Source organism: Cetorhinus maximus, chromosome 1, assembly GCF_964194155.1.
Source record: "Cetorhinus maximus chromosome 1, sCetMax3.hap1.1, whole genome shotgun sequence".
NCBI classification, from domain to species: domain Eukaryota; kingdom Metazoa; phylum Chordata; class Chondrichthyes; order Lamniformes; family Cetorhinidae; genus Cetorhinus; species Cetorhinus maximus.
Window position 1 is genome coordinate 9,674,690 of NC_135879.1, and position 20,407 is coordinate 9,695,096.

A 20,407-nucleotide genomic window follows, 5' to 3' on the forward strand; every position below is an offset into this window, starting at 1 on the left:
CAGCTGGTTGCTCCTGTCATTGGCCCCCCAGCTTTGAGGGCCTGCCTGCCGTCCTTAGACAGACGGGAAACCCTTCTCCATGCCAATCAGGGGCTCACCCACTTGAAAATCTTAACTTTAATCGACTTCCTCTGGAGAAGGACAGGGTTCTGACTTAAAAGCAAATCCAACTCCCGTATGCTACCTCCCCGGTCAAACTTCAGCCCCAGGTGAGTCCCGAGTCTTTACTCTAAGGCTTGGCCTTAGATAGCATGGCAACGTCCAATTAATGCATAACATGCAATTTGCCTGCCAAGTACTGTGTAATGCATTGTGTGAGATCAATGAATTAGTGTTAAATCTGGCCACACATTGCCGCTCTAACTTAAATGTAGGAGAATGCTGAATAACACCATGTGGGGCCTAGTTTTCAATTTCTACAACACCTTGGAGTAGATTTTTGACTTCACTGTCTGGGTGCTGATCTGGCGGAGCAGATTTCAGGCCCTTTGTCAAGTCCTCCTGATTTTTATTCCATTAATTTCAAAATGAAATCTACCTCCTTCATGTTCAGGCAGTCACCTCAGTGCTTCACGTTAAAGGAGAAGGACAAGAGAATTGTGGATGGCAGGCAAGAGGAAAACGAGGGCCAGAGAGAAGGGGCAAATGTATGTTTGGAAAGAAATGTGTGGGAAAATAGGCAGCGAGCTCCAGAGGACAGAAGTATAGTTGCTAGGCAAGTGGCTGCCAGTGGTAAATACTGCAGATCGAGGGGTAGCTTAATGTCAGAGATGGTGCATGAGGAGATGTAAAGCTTGAGGGGGTTAGTGAGGTAAGATGGGGGAGAGGCCATTGAGGGAATTGAGAGCTCGGATGGGAATTTTGAAACCTATTGGAAGGCTCGGGAAGCCAATGGAGCTGGCAAGGAGCAGGATGATGAGAGGCAGGGATGTGCGTGGGTGAGGTAATGTTATGAAAGGGTTGTAGCTGGTGGAGAGCTGAGGTGGGTAGGCTGGTGGGATAAAAAGTCAAGCTTCAAGGTGATGAAGATGTGGACTAGGGTTCCAGAGCATTGATGGGGAGGGATAAGGGCGGAGGTGGGAAATGTTGAGGAGGCTGAAGAAGGCGGCCTGGTAATGGAGTGGGTATAAGCAATGAGGCTGAGCTCAGCATCAAGCAATGTGTCAAAAACCTTAGCTCCTGACTCAGAATCTTCCCTCAAAATGGCAACCACGGAAGACAAGTGACTTGCACCAGTTTGCAATGGGTTTTAGGCGGAGGGGGCAAATTCATTTATTCCAAATCCTGCAACAGGATTTTCCGGTTGTCGGGCGGGCTCGGCGGGGGTGAGCGTGAACGGCCGCGGATCAGACCGCTGACCGCTATTGGGCCACGACCACCATTTCACACCGGCTGGCCATTTACCGGCCAGCCAGCATGAATTACGCGCTACAATGCTCAGCGCTGCCTGTGTGGGGCCGGGGGGGCAGGAGGGCGAGCGCGGAACTTTGCACACGCGCGCGAGTGCGCGTGGTAAAAGCTCCCTGGGGCACAGAGCTGCCTCAGCGAGCTGGAGCTTTTTGAAAATAAAAAAATAAAGAATTTAAAAATGTTAATAACATGACCCCTCTTGTGACTCTGTCACATGAGCAGGGATGTGTTACAAATTAGTTTGAGAAATTTTTATTTTTTTTTAAAACGCTGATCAAAACCTCATCCCGCCCGTGGATGAGGCTTCGCAAAAAAATCCAAAGGCCGCTTGACCTTCTTGCCTTCCCACCAACTGTAAGGTTGGATGGGGCAGTGAAAAATTTCATTTAATTAGACCTTTAATGGTCTTAATAGGCCTGTTAATTGTCGGCGGGCGCGCAGCCAATTCCCGCTCACACCCGCTGACCGAAATATCGCACGAGTGCGCGATGATGTCGGGACGCTCGCCCAACGTCATCGCGCGTCATTTTACGCTTGTTCAGGTTGGGCGCGTGCCCGCCCGACGAGTCCAATATTCTGCCCCGACACTAATCTACATCTAGTGAAATTCTCTGCCCAAATACTGTAACTTTGCATAAGAAGTCCCAGAGGCAGTGAAAATGCTAGCCTGAGTGACACATAAATACTGGTAGATCATTGGTGTGTTTGTGTTAATAGTCTGTTTTGATTTTCACATTCATGTTCAGCCCTTCATTTAGATCAAGGATAAGAGTTGCATTTCACATAAGGGGCAGGACAAGTTGATGAAGCTGTTGAAAATAATTATACAGAATACTGCAGCTTTTCAATAGAGACAGGCCGGTACAGCGATTAAGCAATCTAGGTGGTTGGGTAGGGTGGCAAAATTTGGGGGCTGCAGCAAAAATCTCAATAAGCTATTCATGAAACTACATGAGTAAACAAACAGGCTTCAGCATTGAGAATGAAAGGCCTAGATCTACTGATATATTTCCACATATACTGGCGTACATATAGATTTACATGTATTTACATTGCAGTCTTTCCTGAAATTTCATATTGCATTCCTCATTCTGTTTATGCCACAGTTTTACAAATTTATGCATCAAATGACTATTCCAAAATTGCAAACCAGTAAATAATATCAAAGAAGGTAATTTGATCTATCTGACTCTATCGTAATGATTATTGGTTGTGTAAATTGTGCATAAAATCATCTAGTAGCTGTTGCAGGAACATACAGTCTTATATCATGTGAGCCACATCACACATAATGTACATTTCTTCTAATACAAATCCCGTGAAAAGCATGGAACAATGCTATTCTCCTTTATCAGGTAAAATAAATCTGTAATTATAAACGCAATTTTTTTATTCATTCCAACGCACAATATTCATTTTTGAAAGTTAATTGCGTTGAGGGCGGGTTGGAGCTGGTGGTGAGGGGGCACGCAAGTCTGAGGGTTTGCCAAGGGCACCAAATACTCTTGCACTAGACTGTAATAGAGACAGGGTGGTACAACAGCAAGGAGGTTATGACAATCCTTTATAAATCATTAATTGGCCTCAGTTAGAGGAATCCGTCCAATTCTGGACACCACACTTCAGGATGGAGGTCTTGGAGGGGGGTACAAAGGACATCTACCAGAATGATACCAAGGATGAGAGACTTCACTTAGGTGGGGAGGGTGGAGAAGCTGAACTTGTTCTCCTTAGAGCAGGTAAAGTTAAGGGGGGATTTAATAGAAGTTCAAACTGATGAGGGATTTTGATGGGGTAAATAAGAAAAAACTGGTTCCACCAGGGTTTGCTTCCTGGAGAACACAGACTTAAGTTAATTGACCAAAGAACCAGAAGGGAGATGAGGTGAAAGCAAAAAACTGCGGATGCTGGAAATCCAAAACAAAAATAAAAATACCTGGAAAAACTCAGCAGGTCTGGCAGCATCTGCGGAGAGGAACACAGTTAACGTTTCGAGTCCGTATGACTCTTCAACAGAATTGTCGAAGAGTCATACGGACTTGAAACGTTAACTGTGTTCCTCTCGGGAGATGAGGTGAATTGTTTTTAAATAGTGAGTTGTGACAATTTGCAAGACACTTCCTGAAAGGGTGGTGAAAACAGATTCAATAATAACTTTTAAAAGGGAATGCTTGACAAGTTTTCTGAAGAAGAGCAAATGAGCGATAGTAACTGGGAGCCCTTTCAAAGACCAGGTGCATGGGAGAGAATGGTCCCATTCGGTGCTGCAAAATTCTATGATATGATAAGTTACAGCTATTTAGTGCCGCTCATGTGTCAAATGCCCAAAATTACTTCACAGGTGATTATAGGTGATCATACTATGCAAGAAATAGGAAAGGAGTGGATGATATGTAAGAAGGTGTTAGAAGACATTGTCAAAATAGAGGTTTGGAGAAGACCTGAAGACAGTGGTGAAGGTGACAACGTTTGGGATGGTCAAGTGAATAGTGAAGCACGGTGAGGGGATTGGGGGGGTGGTGGAAAGACATATTATGGGCTCAATTTTAACTCGTTTAAAACACATCTACTTTACACAGAGTTAAAATCGTGCCCGTAAGATAAGAGTTGGTAAAGCGCCAAGTGTACTCCAGGATTGGCTGAGATTACAGGGATAGGCAGGAGTAAAGCTGTGTTGGGATTTGAAAACAAGAAGGGGGAGTCAGTGACAAGAGTTAAATATGGGACTTAAATGGGCTAAGGCCTGGGCTTAAGCACTCAGACTGATAAGCTCAATACTGACCTTTAGGCTGGCAGTTAGCTCCAGTATATCCAGGGCAGCACTTCCATTCCAATGATGTCACTATCTTGTGCCTCATTCTGTAGGCTGGGCGGCTCTGCATCTGGTATCTATAAATAGAAACATCCAGAAGGCTTAGTGTGGAAAACAGCTTTTAATTTTCTATTTTCTTTAACAAGGCAATCTTATTTTTTTTCAAATTAAGCATGATGCACTTCCAGATCAGCCATACAGCTGGTGATCTACCATACCAGAATCCAGTGGTCATCAAACATGGGGCCCCTCATCCATTTTGTTACCTCTAGACTTGACTATACAATGCACTCCTGGCCGGCCTCACACATTCTACTTTCCAGAAACCTGAGGGTATCCAAAACTCTACTACGGGGGAGGTGATGGCATAATGGTATTGTCTCTGGGCTAGTAATCTAGAGACCCCAGGGTAATGCCCTGGGGACCTGGGTTTGAATCCTGCCATGGCAGATGGTAGAATTTGAATTCAATAAAAATCTGGAATTATAAGTCTCATGATGACCATGAAACCATTGTCGATTGTTATAAAAACCCATCTGGTTCACTAACGCCCTTTAGGGAAGGAGATCTGCCATCCTTACCTGGCCTGGCCTACATGTGACTCCAGCAATGTGGTTGACTCTTAAATGCCCTATGAACTAGGGGGCACTAGGGATGGGTAATAAATGCTGGCCGGGCTGGCAATGCCCACATCTCATGCACGAATAAAAAAAAACCTGTGTCTTTACTCACGCCAGGTGTCCTATTTACATCTCACCCCTGTGCTCACTGACCAACATTGGCTCCCAGACAAGCAACAACTCAACGTTAATATTCTGTTCCTTGGTTTCAAATCCCTCCATGGCCTTGCCGTTCCCTATCTCTGTGGCCTCCTCCAGCGCTCTGGGATATCTTCACCCACCTGATTCTGGCCTCTTCAGCATCTTGGGTCTTTAATTGCTCCACCATTGGTGGCCATGCATTCAGCTGCCTGGGTCCCAATCCCTGGGATTCCCTCCCTAAACCTCTCCGCCTCTCTGTCTCTCTCACCTCCTTTAATACACAACTTCAAACCTGCCTCTTTCGCCAAGCTTCTGCTGTAATATGGCCTTATGTGGCTCAGTATTTAATTTTGCTTTTATATTGCTCCTGTGAAGTGCTTTGGGATGTTTCGTTGGGCTCTATTTAATGGCCATACTTGTGGCTTCATTCACTGGCCGGAAACTGGTGGCGACCCTGTCACAGCCTTTTCGGGGGACCCCGATGGGACAGTTAGCTGCCTGTTGCCGGGGTTTCTGTGCCTTTAAAGGTGATGTTTTCACCTAACCCAAGTAGCTGCTGGGAATGGTGGTCAATGCTATGACCTTGAGCAGCAGCAAAAATGGAGGCCCCAGGAGATAGGTGAGCTCACCTGGGCTAGTCAAGTAGGCCCCTGCGGGGAAGGGTGGGGGGCGTTTGGGGTGCAGGGAGCAGCTGGTGGGGATGGGGGACAGTGTTAAGGGCAATGGATGTTCTTTTAGCAGTGGGAGTTGGGGGGAGGCAATCTTGCCTCTGATGCAGTCCTCCGTGAGGCACAGGGAGAGCTCCCTCCCTCCTCTGAGCCTACAGGGAAGCCGTCAGAGTATACCTGGCAACCCTGCCTTGCCATGTGGCATACATCTTCCCAAACCCTGCTGCTGGTAGAATACCAGTGGTGGTGGCATGAGGCCCTGGAAGACCAACTTCGACCTTCCCCACCCAGGTCTTAATCAAGGGGATTTTTATTCATTCATGGGATGGGGGCATCACTGGCTAGGCCAGCATTTATTTCCCATCCCTAATTGCCCTTGTTCAGAGGCCATTTTAGGAGTCAACCACATTGCTGGTAGGCCAGGCCAGGTAAGCATGGCAGATTTCCTTCCCTAAAAGGCATTAGTGAACCCGTTGGGTTTTTGCAACATCAGACTTTTAATTCTAGATTTTTATTGAATTCAGATTTCCCAGATTTCACCATCTGCCGTGATGGGATTTGAACCTGGGTGCCCAGAGCATTACCCTGGGTCTCTGGAATACCAGACCAATGACAATACCGCTATGGTGGCTGTCCACCCTGTACCTGTCTACACAATTATATGCCTCACTTCCCCACCTCCCAGTCTGCTTCTGGAGGGCAGGAGCATTCAATTATGCCCATTACGTTAAAGATGCTATAACAATATAAGTTGTTGTTGTCAGACAGGCCTCGAACTGGTACCTAAGGGTCAATGAAGGGTTAGGAGGAGAAATGTTACGAGAGCCCATTCCCTGTTTGGTTTGTTTTTGAGGGGAGCATAGTTGTAGAACTGGGCATGGACGTCAGTTTTTTGACTTTCAATGTCCTGACTACACCCCCCCATTCATCACTGGAAATTCAGGAGCATAGATCCATGCCAGAGTCTCCCACTGAGCAAGATTTTGGCTGGGATTTTCCGGCCCTGTTGTGGCAGGACCTGCCGCAGGAGATTCGGCATTGACTCTCGGCAGGACCGCACAATCCTGGCGGCTGGAAAATCCCCGCCCTTGTGTTAGAATTTGACAACGAGCATGCATTCTGAGGGGAGATGGTGATGTAGTGCTAACATCACTGAGTTAGTAATCCAGAGGCCCAGGCTAATGCTCTGGGTATGTGAGTTCAAATCCCACCATGGCAGCTGGTGAAATTTAAATTCAGATTAATAAATCTGGAGTTGAAAGCTCATCTCAGTAATGGTGACCATGAAACAATCATTGATTGTCATAACTCCAGTGTGATGTGGTGGACTCTTAACTGCCCTCTGAAATGCTCAGTTCAAGGGTAATCAGGTATGGGCAACAAATGCTGGCTTTGCCAGTGATACCCACATCCCATGAAAGGATAAAAATCAGCTTGTTGCATTGTGAAATGTTTACCTTCATCATCTATATTCTTTACATCACCTGTACTTTGGTAATTGCGCAATTTTCAACTTCATTTTGAAGTGCTCAGAGGATGAAGCAGCCCGTGCCCGCATGCAGAAAAGGCTGGACGTTTGGGTTTATATGTGGCAAGCAACATTTATGCCAGACAAATGCCAGGCAATGGCCATCTCTAAGAAGAAAAGATATAACCACCTCTTCCTGGTAGTCAATGGCAATACCATTGCTGAGTCCCCACAATCAACAACCTGGGGGTCATCATGGACCAGAATCTCAACTGGACCAGCCAAAAAAATTCTGTAATTGCAAAAGCAAACCAGACATAATCCTGACTCCCTTGACTCTCCATTACCTACAAGGCACAAGCCTGGAGTGTGGTGATAAACTGTCCTTTTGCCAGGATGGGTGCAGCTGCACAAACCCTCAAGAAGCTTGACACCATCCAGGAGAAATAGCCTATTTGATCATCCACCACCACATCCTCTCCCACTACCACCAATGCACTGTGGCTACAATGTGTGCCATCCACAAGCTGCACTTGGGCAACTCTTCTGAGGCTTCATTGACAATGCCTTCCAAATCCACACCCTCCATCACCTGGGACAGCTGGCACATGGAACGCAACCACCACAAGCTCCTGCAAGTCAGACACACCATCCTGTGTCGGGAATATATTGCGGATCCTTCATTGTTCTTGAATCAATTCCTGGAACAGGATTGTGGGAGCACCTTTACGACACAGACTACCATGGTTGAAGAAGATGGCTCACCACAACTTTCTCAAGGGCAACTTGGGATGGGCAGTAAATTCTGGCATTGCCTGTGGTGCCTGTATCCTGAGAATGAATAGAAAAAAACATAGGGCTGAATAATACGGTGGTGGTGGTGGTGGGGGGAGGTGGTGGTGGGTGTGTGGATGGCATGCCCCCCCCCCCATCCCTCCCCAGAAACCACATCAACGTGAATTTGACCGACAACACTCTGAGCAGCCCCGCAGACCCTCTGCAGACCCTCTGCAGGGCTCATTAACCAGGGCTGAGTGGGGCTCCACCCCTCATTGAGGTGGACGTCCTGCCCTCTGGAGCTGCCGGCCAATCTGATTGGCCTTGCAGCGCCAGGAAGGCATCAGTGGCAGCTGCTGGGACTGCAGGTGAGGAGCGGGGCACAAGGCTGTGGATCCCCGGAGAAGATAAGTCTGGGGTCTTGGGCTGGGCAGGTTTTGGGAGTGTTAGGGACAGGGGCAATTAGGGGGAGAGGGTGGGTATAAGAGAGGGAGTGGGTAAAGGGCAGCCCCACGATTGGCAAAGGGCAGCCCCCGAAAAGCAACCACCGCCCCTTCCCACCCTTTAACCATTTCAGATTAAAAATTGGGATTCCCACTCCAGCGCCAGTTGGCCACGCCAGATGTACTATGGTGTGGGCGGCGTATTATTAGGGCCAATAGGCTTGATAACAAGCCTAATTGACCCTTAGTTGGTCATTTTAATATGATGGATGGGCTGCCCATTTCATGCCCGCCTACCCTCTGTATTACGGGGATGAGCACTGGGGGGATGGGAGGGTGGTGGCATGGGGACCCACCCCATTTTACATGCCTCCCCCTCCCCCCCTACTGAGGGCACGTAAAATTTGGCCCATAGCTACCACCCTTATTAGTTGGAAAACCGTTAATGACCTCTATTGACACCAAGGTGGATTCTTATACTGCTGTGAGTTTTATCATAAACTGCAGTGAAACTTTAATTTTGCATTAACGAGTTAAAGAAGTGTTTGCTCAACATGTTAATGAAGCTATTTTCAGGATTACCTCACATTATTCCTGGCTATGGTGGCTGGTATTCAGCTGAACAGTTGGCTTGTGTTTTCATATCAAATTAATACCCCATTAACAGTGGAAAGTCTAGAAATGCCAACAGATTGTATAAATACTGCCACTAATGGGAGCTTAATTCAGCCTCTTATATGACCCTGCAAAGCAGAGCAGGAAGCCAGCTGTCGGAAACTGTGCGAGAAAATGAGAAAAAAAATCATCCTTGTCACAGTCCTTAACAAGTAGCCAGCAGTAATGAGAGGAGATGGAGGGTGGGGTGTGGGGAGTAGTGGTGGCAAGGACAGAAGGAGAAAATGGTGCAGTCTATGTCAGGTTCTGATGACAGCAATGCCAGTGGGTGGTAGTAAATGGATATCCATTGGGAGCGAAGGCCACTCAGCCCACTGCCTCCTATCTCCTAGCAACTGATGAGAGAGATATTTAGAGAGAACCGTCAGTCAATCGAGCACCCCAACCCTACTCCACTCTGCTCCCTCCCCCGCCCTACCCACAGCTACCCCAACAATGAATAATATTTTCTTTGCTTAAAAGTCGGGGTAAGGGAGAGAATGTCCTCCCCAAATAGAAATAAAACAGCCTTTTACAGCCTTTCGGACTGAATATTGAGTTCAACAATTTTAGATCATGAACCCTCTCCTCCATCCCCACCCCCTTTCTGATTTTTCCCCCTCCTTTTTGTTTTTTCCAATAATTTATATAGATTTTTCTTTTCCCACCTATTTCCATTATTTTTAAATGTATTTCCATCCATTGTTTTATTTTAGCCTTTTTTGATTCCTTTACCCCACTCCACCCCCACTAGGGCTATCTATACCTTGCTCGTCCTGCTTTCTACCCTTAATTAGCACATTCCTTAGATAATATCACCACCTTCAACACCTCTTTGTCCTTTTGTCTGTGACATCTTTTGGTGATCTCCACCTATCACTAGCCCTCTATCCAGCTCTCTTGTTCCACCCCCCCTTAAACCAGCATATATTTCACCCCTTTTCTATTTTTCCTTAGTTCTGTTGAAGAGTCATACGGAGTCGAAACGTTAACTGTGCTCCCTTCCACAGATGCTGCCAGACCTGCTGAGTTTTTCCGGGTATTTTTGTTTTTGTTTTTCCAGCATCCGCAGTTTTTTGCTTTTATGAAATAAAACTGATTTTGATAAAATGCCAGGTCCTTTTAATTGCGAGGATTAGAGAAGGAACAAAGACTTGCCCCCCCACATGCATTTGACAGCAATTTAACACCACATCATCCTGGCAATGCCAGCACAGCATGTGGAGCATTGCTCATTTGTCAACATTTGGAAGGTAGGCTGTGGGTAGAAAAATTCAATGGTGTTGCACTATGTTTTGGGCACTAACTGGGTGCCTGAGCCTTCAACATGACAGGCAGGAAGCACATGCTCATTATAAACCAGAAGTGTGCTGTCTACCATCTTGATTGGAGCAAAAATATAGGCATCCAGGGAACATGCCTGATACATGCTTCAGGCATATTTTTTTCAAATAAGGGACCTGCTGCCTGTTTGAGGGCTCCTGTGGGAAATTGGGCTACTTTGAACATAGCCTGTACCAGACCAGCTGCACTACGAAAACCCGATCCAAATGCGGCCTAACCGCTTGTCCTTAAAGGACCCCTGGAGGCCTCCACGAGAAAGGTATAGTGAGTTTGTGAAAGAAAGATACCTAGCTGAATGTGGAGCTGAGAGATGGAGGAGTGATCCTCTCCATTTCAGTCAAACCATGGTTTACTGCAGGTCATTGCTCTGTCACAGTCCCCCTCCCAATTTGCCATGGCGCTCACCACCTGCATCCCCGCCACAATCTACAGTTGCATTCACTCTTTCCCTCACCTGATTGCTGCCATCGCCGCTCCCCTTCCCCCCTCCCCACCCCCCCCAAACTCCAACACCACGCCTGCACCAATCAGACACTTCTCCATCACCTTCCCTTCTCCATTAAAGGCTTAACTTAATTTTAGGCCTCTTTGTCAGTGAGCACCCAGTATTTTCCACTTCGGTCAATGCCATGTCAAATGGTGCAATTCATCCAGTGAGTCTTTGAGGGGGAAGGTTAGGTGAGGATCTGCACCAAATTACTCAGCTCCTGACACCCCAAAACCTTCCTACAAAGCACAAGCCAGGAGGATGATGGAATATTCTCCTTGTACCTGGATGAGTGCAACAATAATACTCCGGCAAAACTCAAGAAGCTCAACACCAACCAGGACAAAGCAGCTCACTTGATCAGCACCCCATCCACTGCCTTAAACATTCACTACCTCCACGACCGAAGCACAGTGGCAGCAGTGTGTACCATCTACAAGATGCACCGCAGGAATTCTCCAATGTTTCTTCAACAGCACCTGTGACCTCAACCACCTAGAAGGACAAGGGCAGCAGATGCATGGGAACAGCACCACCTGCAAGCTCCCGTTCAAGTCACTCACCAACCTGACTTGTAAATATATCGCCGTTCCTTCACTGTCGCTGAGTCAAAATCCTGGAACCCCCTCTCCAAATAGCACTGTGGGTGTACTTACACCACATGGGCTGCAGTGGCTCAAGAAGGCAGCTCACCACCACCTTCTCAAGGGCAATTAGGGTAGGTAGTAAATGCTGGCCTAACCAGCGACGCCACATCTCATGAATGAATTTTTAAAAATCTAGGTACCAACCCATCGCTTCTCCTTCACCAGCGTGTATTCAATATATTCAACTAATATTTTTTTACTTAACACAGACATTAGGGGCGGAATCGTCCCAGATTTGCACTGTGTGGTAGCAATAGCAGTTTTTCAGGCCGTATTTTCTCAAACCCGCCGCATTAATTATGCATTCCTGGAACACATGCTGTTTCCATGGCGGGCGGGCACTCATTCACCCGCCATGCCATCATGTCGCCACTTCATCATGCTGGGCGTCATATTTAATGTGCAACCATGCGCACGTCTCTCAGTGCTTCCAGCCCATGACTGCTGCAAAGAAGACATGGCCCCAAAAGACAGAAAGACTGCAGCCCCCAGGTTCAATGATGCGTCACTTGAGCACCTTTTGGACACAGTGGAGGCTCGCCGTGATGTTCTCTCCCCCTGCTCTGGCCGCATGATGGGCAGCAACTTCACTAATCTGGCTTGGGAGGTAATAGTAGCGGTGGTCAGCACCAATGCCTTGCAAAAAAGGACAGCCACCCAGTGCCACAAGAGGATGAATGACCTCCTCTGTTCACCCAGGGTAAATTACTCATCTCATCACTCTCAACTCACACACTCACAAACCCATCACACAGCCACAGGGCCCTCACTCACTGTTAGTTCATGGGACATCACCTTTCACTCTCTCACACACGCCTTCATTGTCCTCATCCTGTCCATGGGACCACTCACCACCCACATGTGCCAGGCAAACTTATCATCTGACCTGGCGGGCATCCTGTTTACATTCTCTCCAGCTCTACTCATGCAGGACAAGCTGACACACAACAAGAGGGAGAGGTTGCAGACCACTGGGGGAATGTCTGAAATTAAGATCCTCATGGAATTTGAAAACAGAGCCATCCAGCTGGCCGGCGAGGATCTGGACCATTCCTGCGCTGACAGTGAGGTCGGTAGTGCTCTACCAAGCGAAGATCCAGCAGTGCAACATCCATCAGACAACCATGCTGTGAGTGATATTCCTGTTTCACAGGTCACTGCCATGGACTAATTATCTCCCCTGGCTTCCGCAGGCACATCTGGGAAATTGTCGACAGAGCCCATGATCCAGGGCATCCAATCAAGGCCCGAAGAAACCTCTGAAAAAGAATCTGGAAGCGCCCTCCTTGAATTCACATCACAGCGCTCACCCACACCCTCCACCAGCGCAGGGAGACACACCTCGGTGGGACCTTGCTTCAGAGTAGTCTTGAGATCACAATCTGGTCAGCACATCGCACTGTCTGATCCACAACAGGCGGTGGCAGGAACTTCCCAGGTTTCCGGCACTCGGAGGACTGCTAAAGGCCAGATATTTGCCGAGTCTGAGTCAGATGAGGAGCCTCTGGACTCGGTCATGTCACAGTTGCTGGAGCTGCAAAGGCAAGCTCGAGAACATCAGGAAGGGGTGTCCACTGCACACCTCAGATTGCAAGGCAAGATGGAGGAGTCAGTCCACCTTCAGACTGTGATAGTGCTGACATGCCAATGCACCAAGGTCAACACTAGTAGGATGGCGGCCACCATGGAGACTTTGGTCCAGGATGTCGCTCCTGCACTGTTGCATGAACTCAACCCCATTGCTGATGCCATAGTTGGCCTCCAACAGTGTGTCCGAGAGGGGTGTGGGGCAGCTCAACCTCGTTCCAGCTACCCCTTCCACTCAAGGAGTCAGCCAGGGGCCCTTGGTACCTATAGGGAGGAGGATCAGCAGGTGTACCTCCCCCTCCCCACCAGGCTATCCATCCAGATGACTCCAGGGGTGTCCGGCCCATCCAAATTTCCTCTTCTTGTGACCTCAGCAGCTCCAACTCCACAGGCTGAGGAGGGTGCCACTGCCACACAGCAGGATCATGAAAGCAGGCCGGGGCCCGCCAGGTCTCGGTCCCCAGAGGACTCCTGCCAAGGTCATCACAAACGGGGCATAGCAGTCAGCAGGCTGCCTCCACCTCCATTTTGGATGGCTGGGGAGTGCCAAGACATAGCAGCAGGGTTACAAAAAAGAAAATGTAGTTGCACAGCCTGAGCATGGCTCCTTGTTCTGATGAGCAGCGTTTGTGTCACTCGGATGTGAAACCTTTCTGCACAAGATAAAGGCAGGTGTCTCAGCCCAGGGCCTCTTCCCTGTGCTTTGTGCAGCCTTCAGACCAAAGTGATGGTCCAGCCTCACACTCCCTGAACACATTAGTGATGCCTGCACCTCGATGGTGCTTGTCATTGCTGTCAGAATGTTGTGGGCAGGCGTCAGAGTTCCATCATTCTCTCTGTGAGCTCTCAGCACCTTTAAGCTGGGACTGGCCCCCATCTCTTCAGCATCTGTGACCAGTGACGCTGTGCTCCTGAAGGGCTCAGATGCTGAAGACGGACAAAAGGTCAGATGCTTCCAAAGTTTCATGGCTGTGTATCTATGATATGACCCTGACCACAGAGCGCAAGTGAGCTGCCCTTGGACAGATAGGAGTCAGACATTCCCAGAGGCTATGTGAAGGTCTATAGAGTGTCCTCACTGCATGTCGTTATCATCCTCCAGCAATCGAGTGACTATTAGGACCTCCAATGCACCTCCATGACAGGAGCATTACCACAGAGGGTATGTGCATTGCCATAAGCCAGACTGGAGTCAAACGTTCACAGATGCTATGTGAGGATCCATGCGGTCTGCTAACTGCATGTCATCATTATCCTCCACAAATCTAGCAGCCATGAGAGCCTCCCGAGTGTGCCTGCCTCATCTGCCCAGTGCAAAGGCCTCATCATTGTCATTGTCGCCTTCGAGGACCTCCTCACCCTCATCCCCATCAGTGTCCTCGTCGTCAGAGGAGATCTCCGGCTCCCCCATCTCCTCCTCAGCCAGCTCCTCGCCCCGTTGCAGCACCAGGTTGTAAAGGGCACAGCAGGCGACGACAATGCATGACACCCTCTGTGGACTACATTGCAGGGCTCCAGCAGACAGGCCCAGGCATCAGAACCTCATCTTCAGCATCCCGATGTCTGCGCCACCAAGTTGTGAGTCGCAGCATGAGCCTCGTTATACCTTCACTCTGCTGCAGTCTGAGGCCGCCGCACGGGTGTCATCAGCCACGTCCTCTGCGGGTAGCCCCTGTCCCCAAGGAGCCAACTCTGTGGCCTCTCTGGACCCTGGAAGACGTCAGGGATCTGAGACCTACTAAGGATGTAAGAGTCATGGACGCTCCCTGGGAACCATGTGCAGACCTGTAGGATGTGTTTGTGGTGGTCGCACACTCAGCTGCACATTCAGCGAATGGAACCCCTTGCAGTTGACATAGTTGACTGTGTGTTGTGACGGAGATCTGAGCACCACTTGAGTGCAGTCAATTGCACCCTGCACCTGTGGGAAACCCAAGATTTGGGCAAATCCAATCGCTGTCCTGGTCAACGGGCAAAATGCACAAACTTTGCCCTCGGGAAGATGGAATACATGACCTCATGGATGTATTTGTGGCTGGAGGCTTGTGATATCCCACAGAGGTCACCTGTGGAACCCTTACAGGAGCCACTGGCATAGAAATTGAGCACCGTGGTCACTTTTAGGGCTACTGGCAGTGGATGCCTTCCATGTTCTGTGGCGCCAAATCCTGCAGTAGCTGGCAGATGTGACCGACCAGTTCCCTAGACATGCACAGTCCTTGGCGACACTGGTGCTTGATCATCTGCAGGAATGAAAGGCAGCACCTATAGACCCTGGTCTAGCTCGGCGCCAACCACCGACGGCTCGCTATGGCTGTTTGGTGGTGTGTGCAGGAGACCCAGCCATCCCTTCTTCCAGAGGGTGCTGCTCCTCCCTCTGCGCAGCCAGGAGCCTCCAACGCTCTCTTCTCCATTTTCTTCACTCTGTGTAAGCCACGAGGCACACAGCTAGGTCATCAGGCTCCATGATCCTGATGCACTCCTCCTGCAGGAGGAAAGAGAGAGACGCGTGGGTTAGCATGGGTGTACTAAGAACCTGTCCCAGTTAAGTCTGAAGGCCCCTTAACGCATCCTGGAGAGTGCTGGTCACCACTTGGATGGCCAGAGATTAGTGCGCTGCATGGACTGCCCGAATCCCCACCCACCACCGCCCCACTCCAGCTGCAGAGGAATGGTCACTTTATACAAGGCTTCCCTCAGGCATGGCCGCTTCCCTCACCCACCCCTGCCTCGACTCCCAAGTCACCTCAACCGCAGGGCAACCCTTGCCCCCCCCCGCTAAGTCGGCTCAACCGCAGGGCAGCCCTTGCTCCCACTACCCCCACCGTACCTCAACCTTGAAGTCTAACAGGCGACCCGGGCGAGCTTTCCGAAACATTGCTGTGCACTCACCTCCGAGTTCCCCTCAAAGTGCAGCCCGCCAAGTGCGCGCCTTTTATATGCTGTTGTGAAACAATCATGCCGAAGTGGGCGGATGATCCAGCCAGGGAGGATGGGGGTGAACGATTCTGGCAGGCTGGGCTTATAATGATATACTGATGTATTACAATGAGGTTCCCAACGTCTGATGGCGGGGAATGTGGCCCGCTATTGACGGGCCGAGCAGGCGATTGCTAACTGATGTCGTGAAACCGATTTTTGCCATGTTGTCTGCTCACGCCACTGAACACGCCCGATGCCAGCGGGCACAGAAAGTCCCAGCCTAGGGGTCATTCACAATTCTCATGATTTTAATAAGAACATGGAGGGTACCAGTTAATCCCCCATCCATTCCTTATGTGAAAAAATGCTCGTAACCTTCGAAGGGATGAGAGAGCAGACCAAAAGACTCTCACAAAAGGGGATATGGACTGCTGGTGGGGCTTCACTATATTGCACAGTATTTTTTAACATAGTGAGGCTGCATAAATATATTGATTAAGGTGACTTGAACGATTTAAATAAATTACCTCATTAACAATAAGAGTTCCGACTGAACCATAATATATACTTACAGGGTAATAAACATTGCATGCAGCTCTATTCAGTATAAGGATCAGCTGATGCAGATGCAGCAACATCTGGCTGATGTTGATGATGGGGGTAAATGATGCATCTGTCCGCTTGATATTTAATTATTACCTCTTCACTCAATTTCTGCAGGAAGAATGCTTGATTCGATAATGACTGCTTTTCATTTCTGCCTCGGAGAATAGATTTGATGCTTTTTATTGTTTCAGGGTGAATGGGCTTGATTGCATTGCAAGAAGGAAAGCAGAAAGCGTAATCTCGGTCAGACAAATATGTCAGTGTCGCTGATGATATATTGTATTTTGAATAGCATTAGCAAGTGCAAGCCCATTGCTGGGGATTCTACATGATTTCTCCGCTCTTGGCTCCTCTGACAAGAAACACCCTATTGAGGCACAGTCCCACAGGCAGCAGGCGCTCCCTCATCCTGCGCCCAAATTGCTGCTATCCACGTTTGACTTTTCACCACCAGACCCTGGCTGAAAGAAAGCCTCCATTTTTCTATAGCTCTTTTCAGTACCTCAAGGATGTATCAAAGGGTTTTTACAGTCAATGAAGTACCTTTGAAATGTAGTCGCTGTTGTAATGCAGGAAATGTCGGTTTACAGCACAGCAAGCTCCCACAAACAGGAATGAGATGAATGATCAATACGTCTTAGTGAATCTGGTTGAGGGTTAATTATTGGCAGGGACACTGGGGGGACACTTCAATGCTTTTCTTTGAAATCTGTGAAATCTTTTATCTCCACCTGAGAGGGCAGATGGGGTCTCATCAGAAAATGGCTTCTCCACCAGTGCAGCACTCTCTCAGCACTGCACTGGAGTGCCCACCCAATTTATTTGCTTAAGTGCCTGGAGTAAGGGTTCAACCCATGTTCTTCAGCGTGTTACCCATTGAGCCAGGGCTGACACCTTTGATATTACAGGATTGGTTAGGGTGGAGTATCATCTGCTCTCCAGCTGAACATCCCCACACTTTACAGCAGGAACCAACTTTGGAATCAGAACAGGGCCCTTGGCTAATCTTTCCCCTCACTAACCCAGGTCACCGATAGCACTCAGCAAAGTCAGGAGGGTAAGAGGAGGATACGAGCTGGGAATTTCCTCATGGATTCTCCCAGTCGACTGCCATGACAGATCAGTGGGAAGCCGTTTTACACCACTACACGGAAGTTCACTCCAGTGTTCCACCAAAGTTATGTTAGCCAATCGGAAGAACACCCAAGGAAATATTATAGGGATGTAGCACACAGTAGGAGGCCATTTGACCAATTGGGCTTGTGCTGCTCTTTGAAGGAGCTATCCATTTAGCTCCACTCCTCTAATCTTTCCCCATAGTCCTGCAAGATTTCCTTTATCAATTCTATTCTATCCTATTCCCTTTTGAAAGTTCAATCTGCTTCCACCACACTTTCAGGCAATGCATTCAAGATCAAAACTCGTTGTGTAGAAGAGTTCCCTTTACCTCTCCTTTCGTTCTTTTGTCAATGACCTTAAGTCAAAACAAAGAGAGTAGTCCTTTATTCTGCTATTAACACCTGCCCTGAACCAATGCTTTAGACTTAGACTTTAATGCTATCATTCCCACTCCCTTTGTCCTGTATTCCATGACATTTTAGTCATTTAATCTCCATGCCCTCTAATTTATCCCTGACCTTCTATTTTGCCCCACCTGCCTTTCACCCCTTTGTCAACAGCATAAAAACACATCACATTTCGACCTCTCTCCAGTTCCAGGGAAGTGTCACATTGGACTTGAAATGTTAACTCTGTTTCTCTCTCCACAGATGCTGCCAGGTTTATTGAGTATTTCCAGCATTTCCTGTTTTTATTTCAGATCTCCAGCACCTTTCAATATTATGTTGACGCTGTTCATCGATACTGGTGTTAATTACCTCATATCATAGGTTTTTATGAATTAGGATAGCTTCAGAGTCTTCAGAGACAAATAAAGGGGAAAGATCACCCAGTCCTGACACAGTTTTGTATATTCTGCAAGTGAAAAGCAAGTCTTCTGAAGAAGAGTAATGCTTGTACCCTCCCTGCTGAAGACCCAAACACCTTTTTATTCTTCATTGGTAAATCCAGCCCTCATATTGTATGGCTCACAAACCCTGAATTTCAATGGGGATTGTATATAAAAATGAAGGACAGAAAAATAATTGACTCATCTAAACCCATGCTGTATAGGTGTGATGCCTTATGAATCAGGATACACCCACTCCCTACCCAATCTCGCAGCCACTTAATCTTTTTCCAGCCAGTGTGTAGTGTTCAGTTGTTCAGTGTTTGATTATGCGAGTCTGTTTGCTAGAGAGGGATGCTCACTGTGCTTGATTAGTTAAGCCTGGGCGTAGACTCAGAGAAAGGTAAGCAAACTGTAAAAGTTTCGAGAAACTAGAGCTAGAAGCACGGAACAGACATTTAAAAAGAACCTCGTAAATAAAGTCCACACACACACAGAAACTGGTGTGTTATCTCTACATAGCCCTGAGATATAAAATATGCAACACAGTACACCTCCAAAATAAACTTTGGCCTGTCATAGACCCATGTGAGCCTTGCCTTCCGGTTTCACCACCCATTAAGACAGGAGCTGATCTGACTTGCCTCCCAGCTCAACATGAGACCCAGCCAATTGTTCCAGAACTGGTGAGCTACCTGCTTGATTCCCCTATCACACCAGAAGCATATTAATAAGGACTTGGCCTCAAAATGGCCACGGCCTCCCAACAGCAAGAATTAGCAAGCAACATGACTGTTCCCCTGATTCCGGGCCCCTTTTGGGAGAAAGTTGAAGATTACCCTCAATTTTCAAGATTTTTGGCGACCCAACCTTGTTTTGAAATTTCATTTAGGAAGTGTGCCATCTGGCATCACAACAGTGCAGTACGTTAGGCTACCATATCAGGTCACCGAGGCAATGAAGGAGAAGATAGGTTACAATCCCCTGCCAGTAACCCTGCAATTTTGAAGAGCCAACAGACAGAGTTGCACAGAGGAAAAGGAACACAGCAAAGAGGAAGAATTGTCCCTGGGGCTGGTCTTGTATACCATCTAGTGGAGAAGCAGGATTGGTGGAGGCCAGGAACAGAAAGGCAACCACGTGCTTCCTTGATCAGAGGATGTGTGTGTTCTGAACAGGACAGGACTCGAACTAAGGACCTTCTGTGAGAATATTTGTCAATCAGTCATATTGTGTCGGCACAATCTAATATTTAAAAAAAGATCAGCAAAAAGCAATTAGTCACTTTTAAAAATTAACACCAGTGTGTAGGTAGGTTTAAATCACAGAAGACTCAAGAAATGGTTCAGAAAAATCATGGAAGTAACATATCACAGAATCACAGAATCTTAATGACACAGAGGGAGGCCATTCGGCCCATCATGTCTGCAGCGGCTCTCCAATGAGCACTATGGCCCAGTGCCATTGCCGTGCCTTTTCCCCATACCCCTGCACCTTGTTTCTATTCACGTTGAAGTATTTTTTCTAACTCACAAGAGTAAAGATAAAATTTGCTTCCATAATGCCTAACATGATGATCAAATTGGAATTGTTTTCATCAAAGATTTATTGTACAATGATTTATTTACATTTAATGTATACTGTACACAGTGTTCAGAAAGAAATGGTAACTTGCTTTATTCAAAGCAAAAAAGTAAACTTGTTCCTATTTTACTGATGTGAAGGAAACGTGGGTCAATGGGTCAGAGGCTGTGCACAGCCTGTAACTGGCAGCTTGAGATGGATGTTCCTTATCTGCACATCTTCCCATTTTTTTTGTGGGCTGCTTGGCTAAGATATAGAGGAAACAAACTTCCTATTTATTGAACCTACA

The 20,407-nt window shown here is 47.7% G+C and overlaps 1 protein-coding gene across 1 annotated transcript in view; it reads right to left on the reverse strand.

The window, feature by feature from the left end:
* LOC144699769 (multimerin-1-like) overlaps positions 1-20,407 on the reverse strand; it is a 62,278-nt gene that overhangs the window by 31,780 nt on the left and 10,091 nt on the right. The window contains exon 3 of the mRNA XM_078571029.1: positions 4,193-4,299. Coding sequence (XP_078427155.1) covers positions 4,193-4,299 — 107 coding nt within the window. The remainder of the gene's footprint in view (positions 1-4,192; positions 4,300-20,407) is intronic.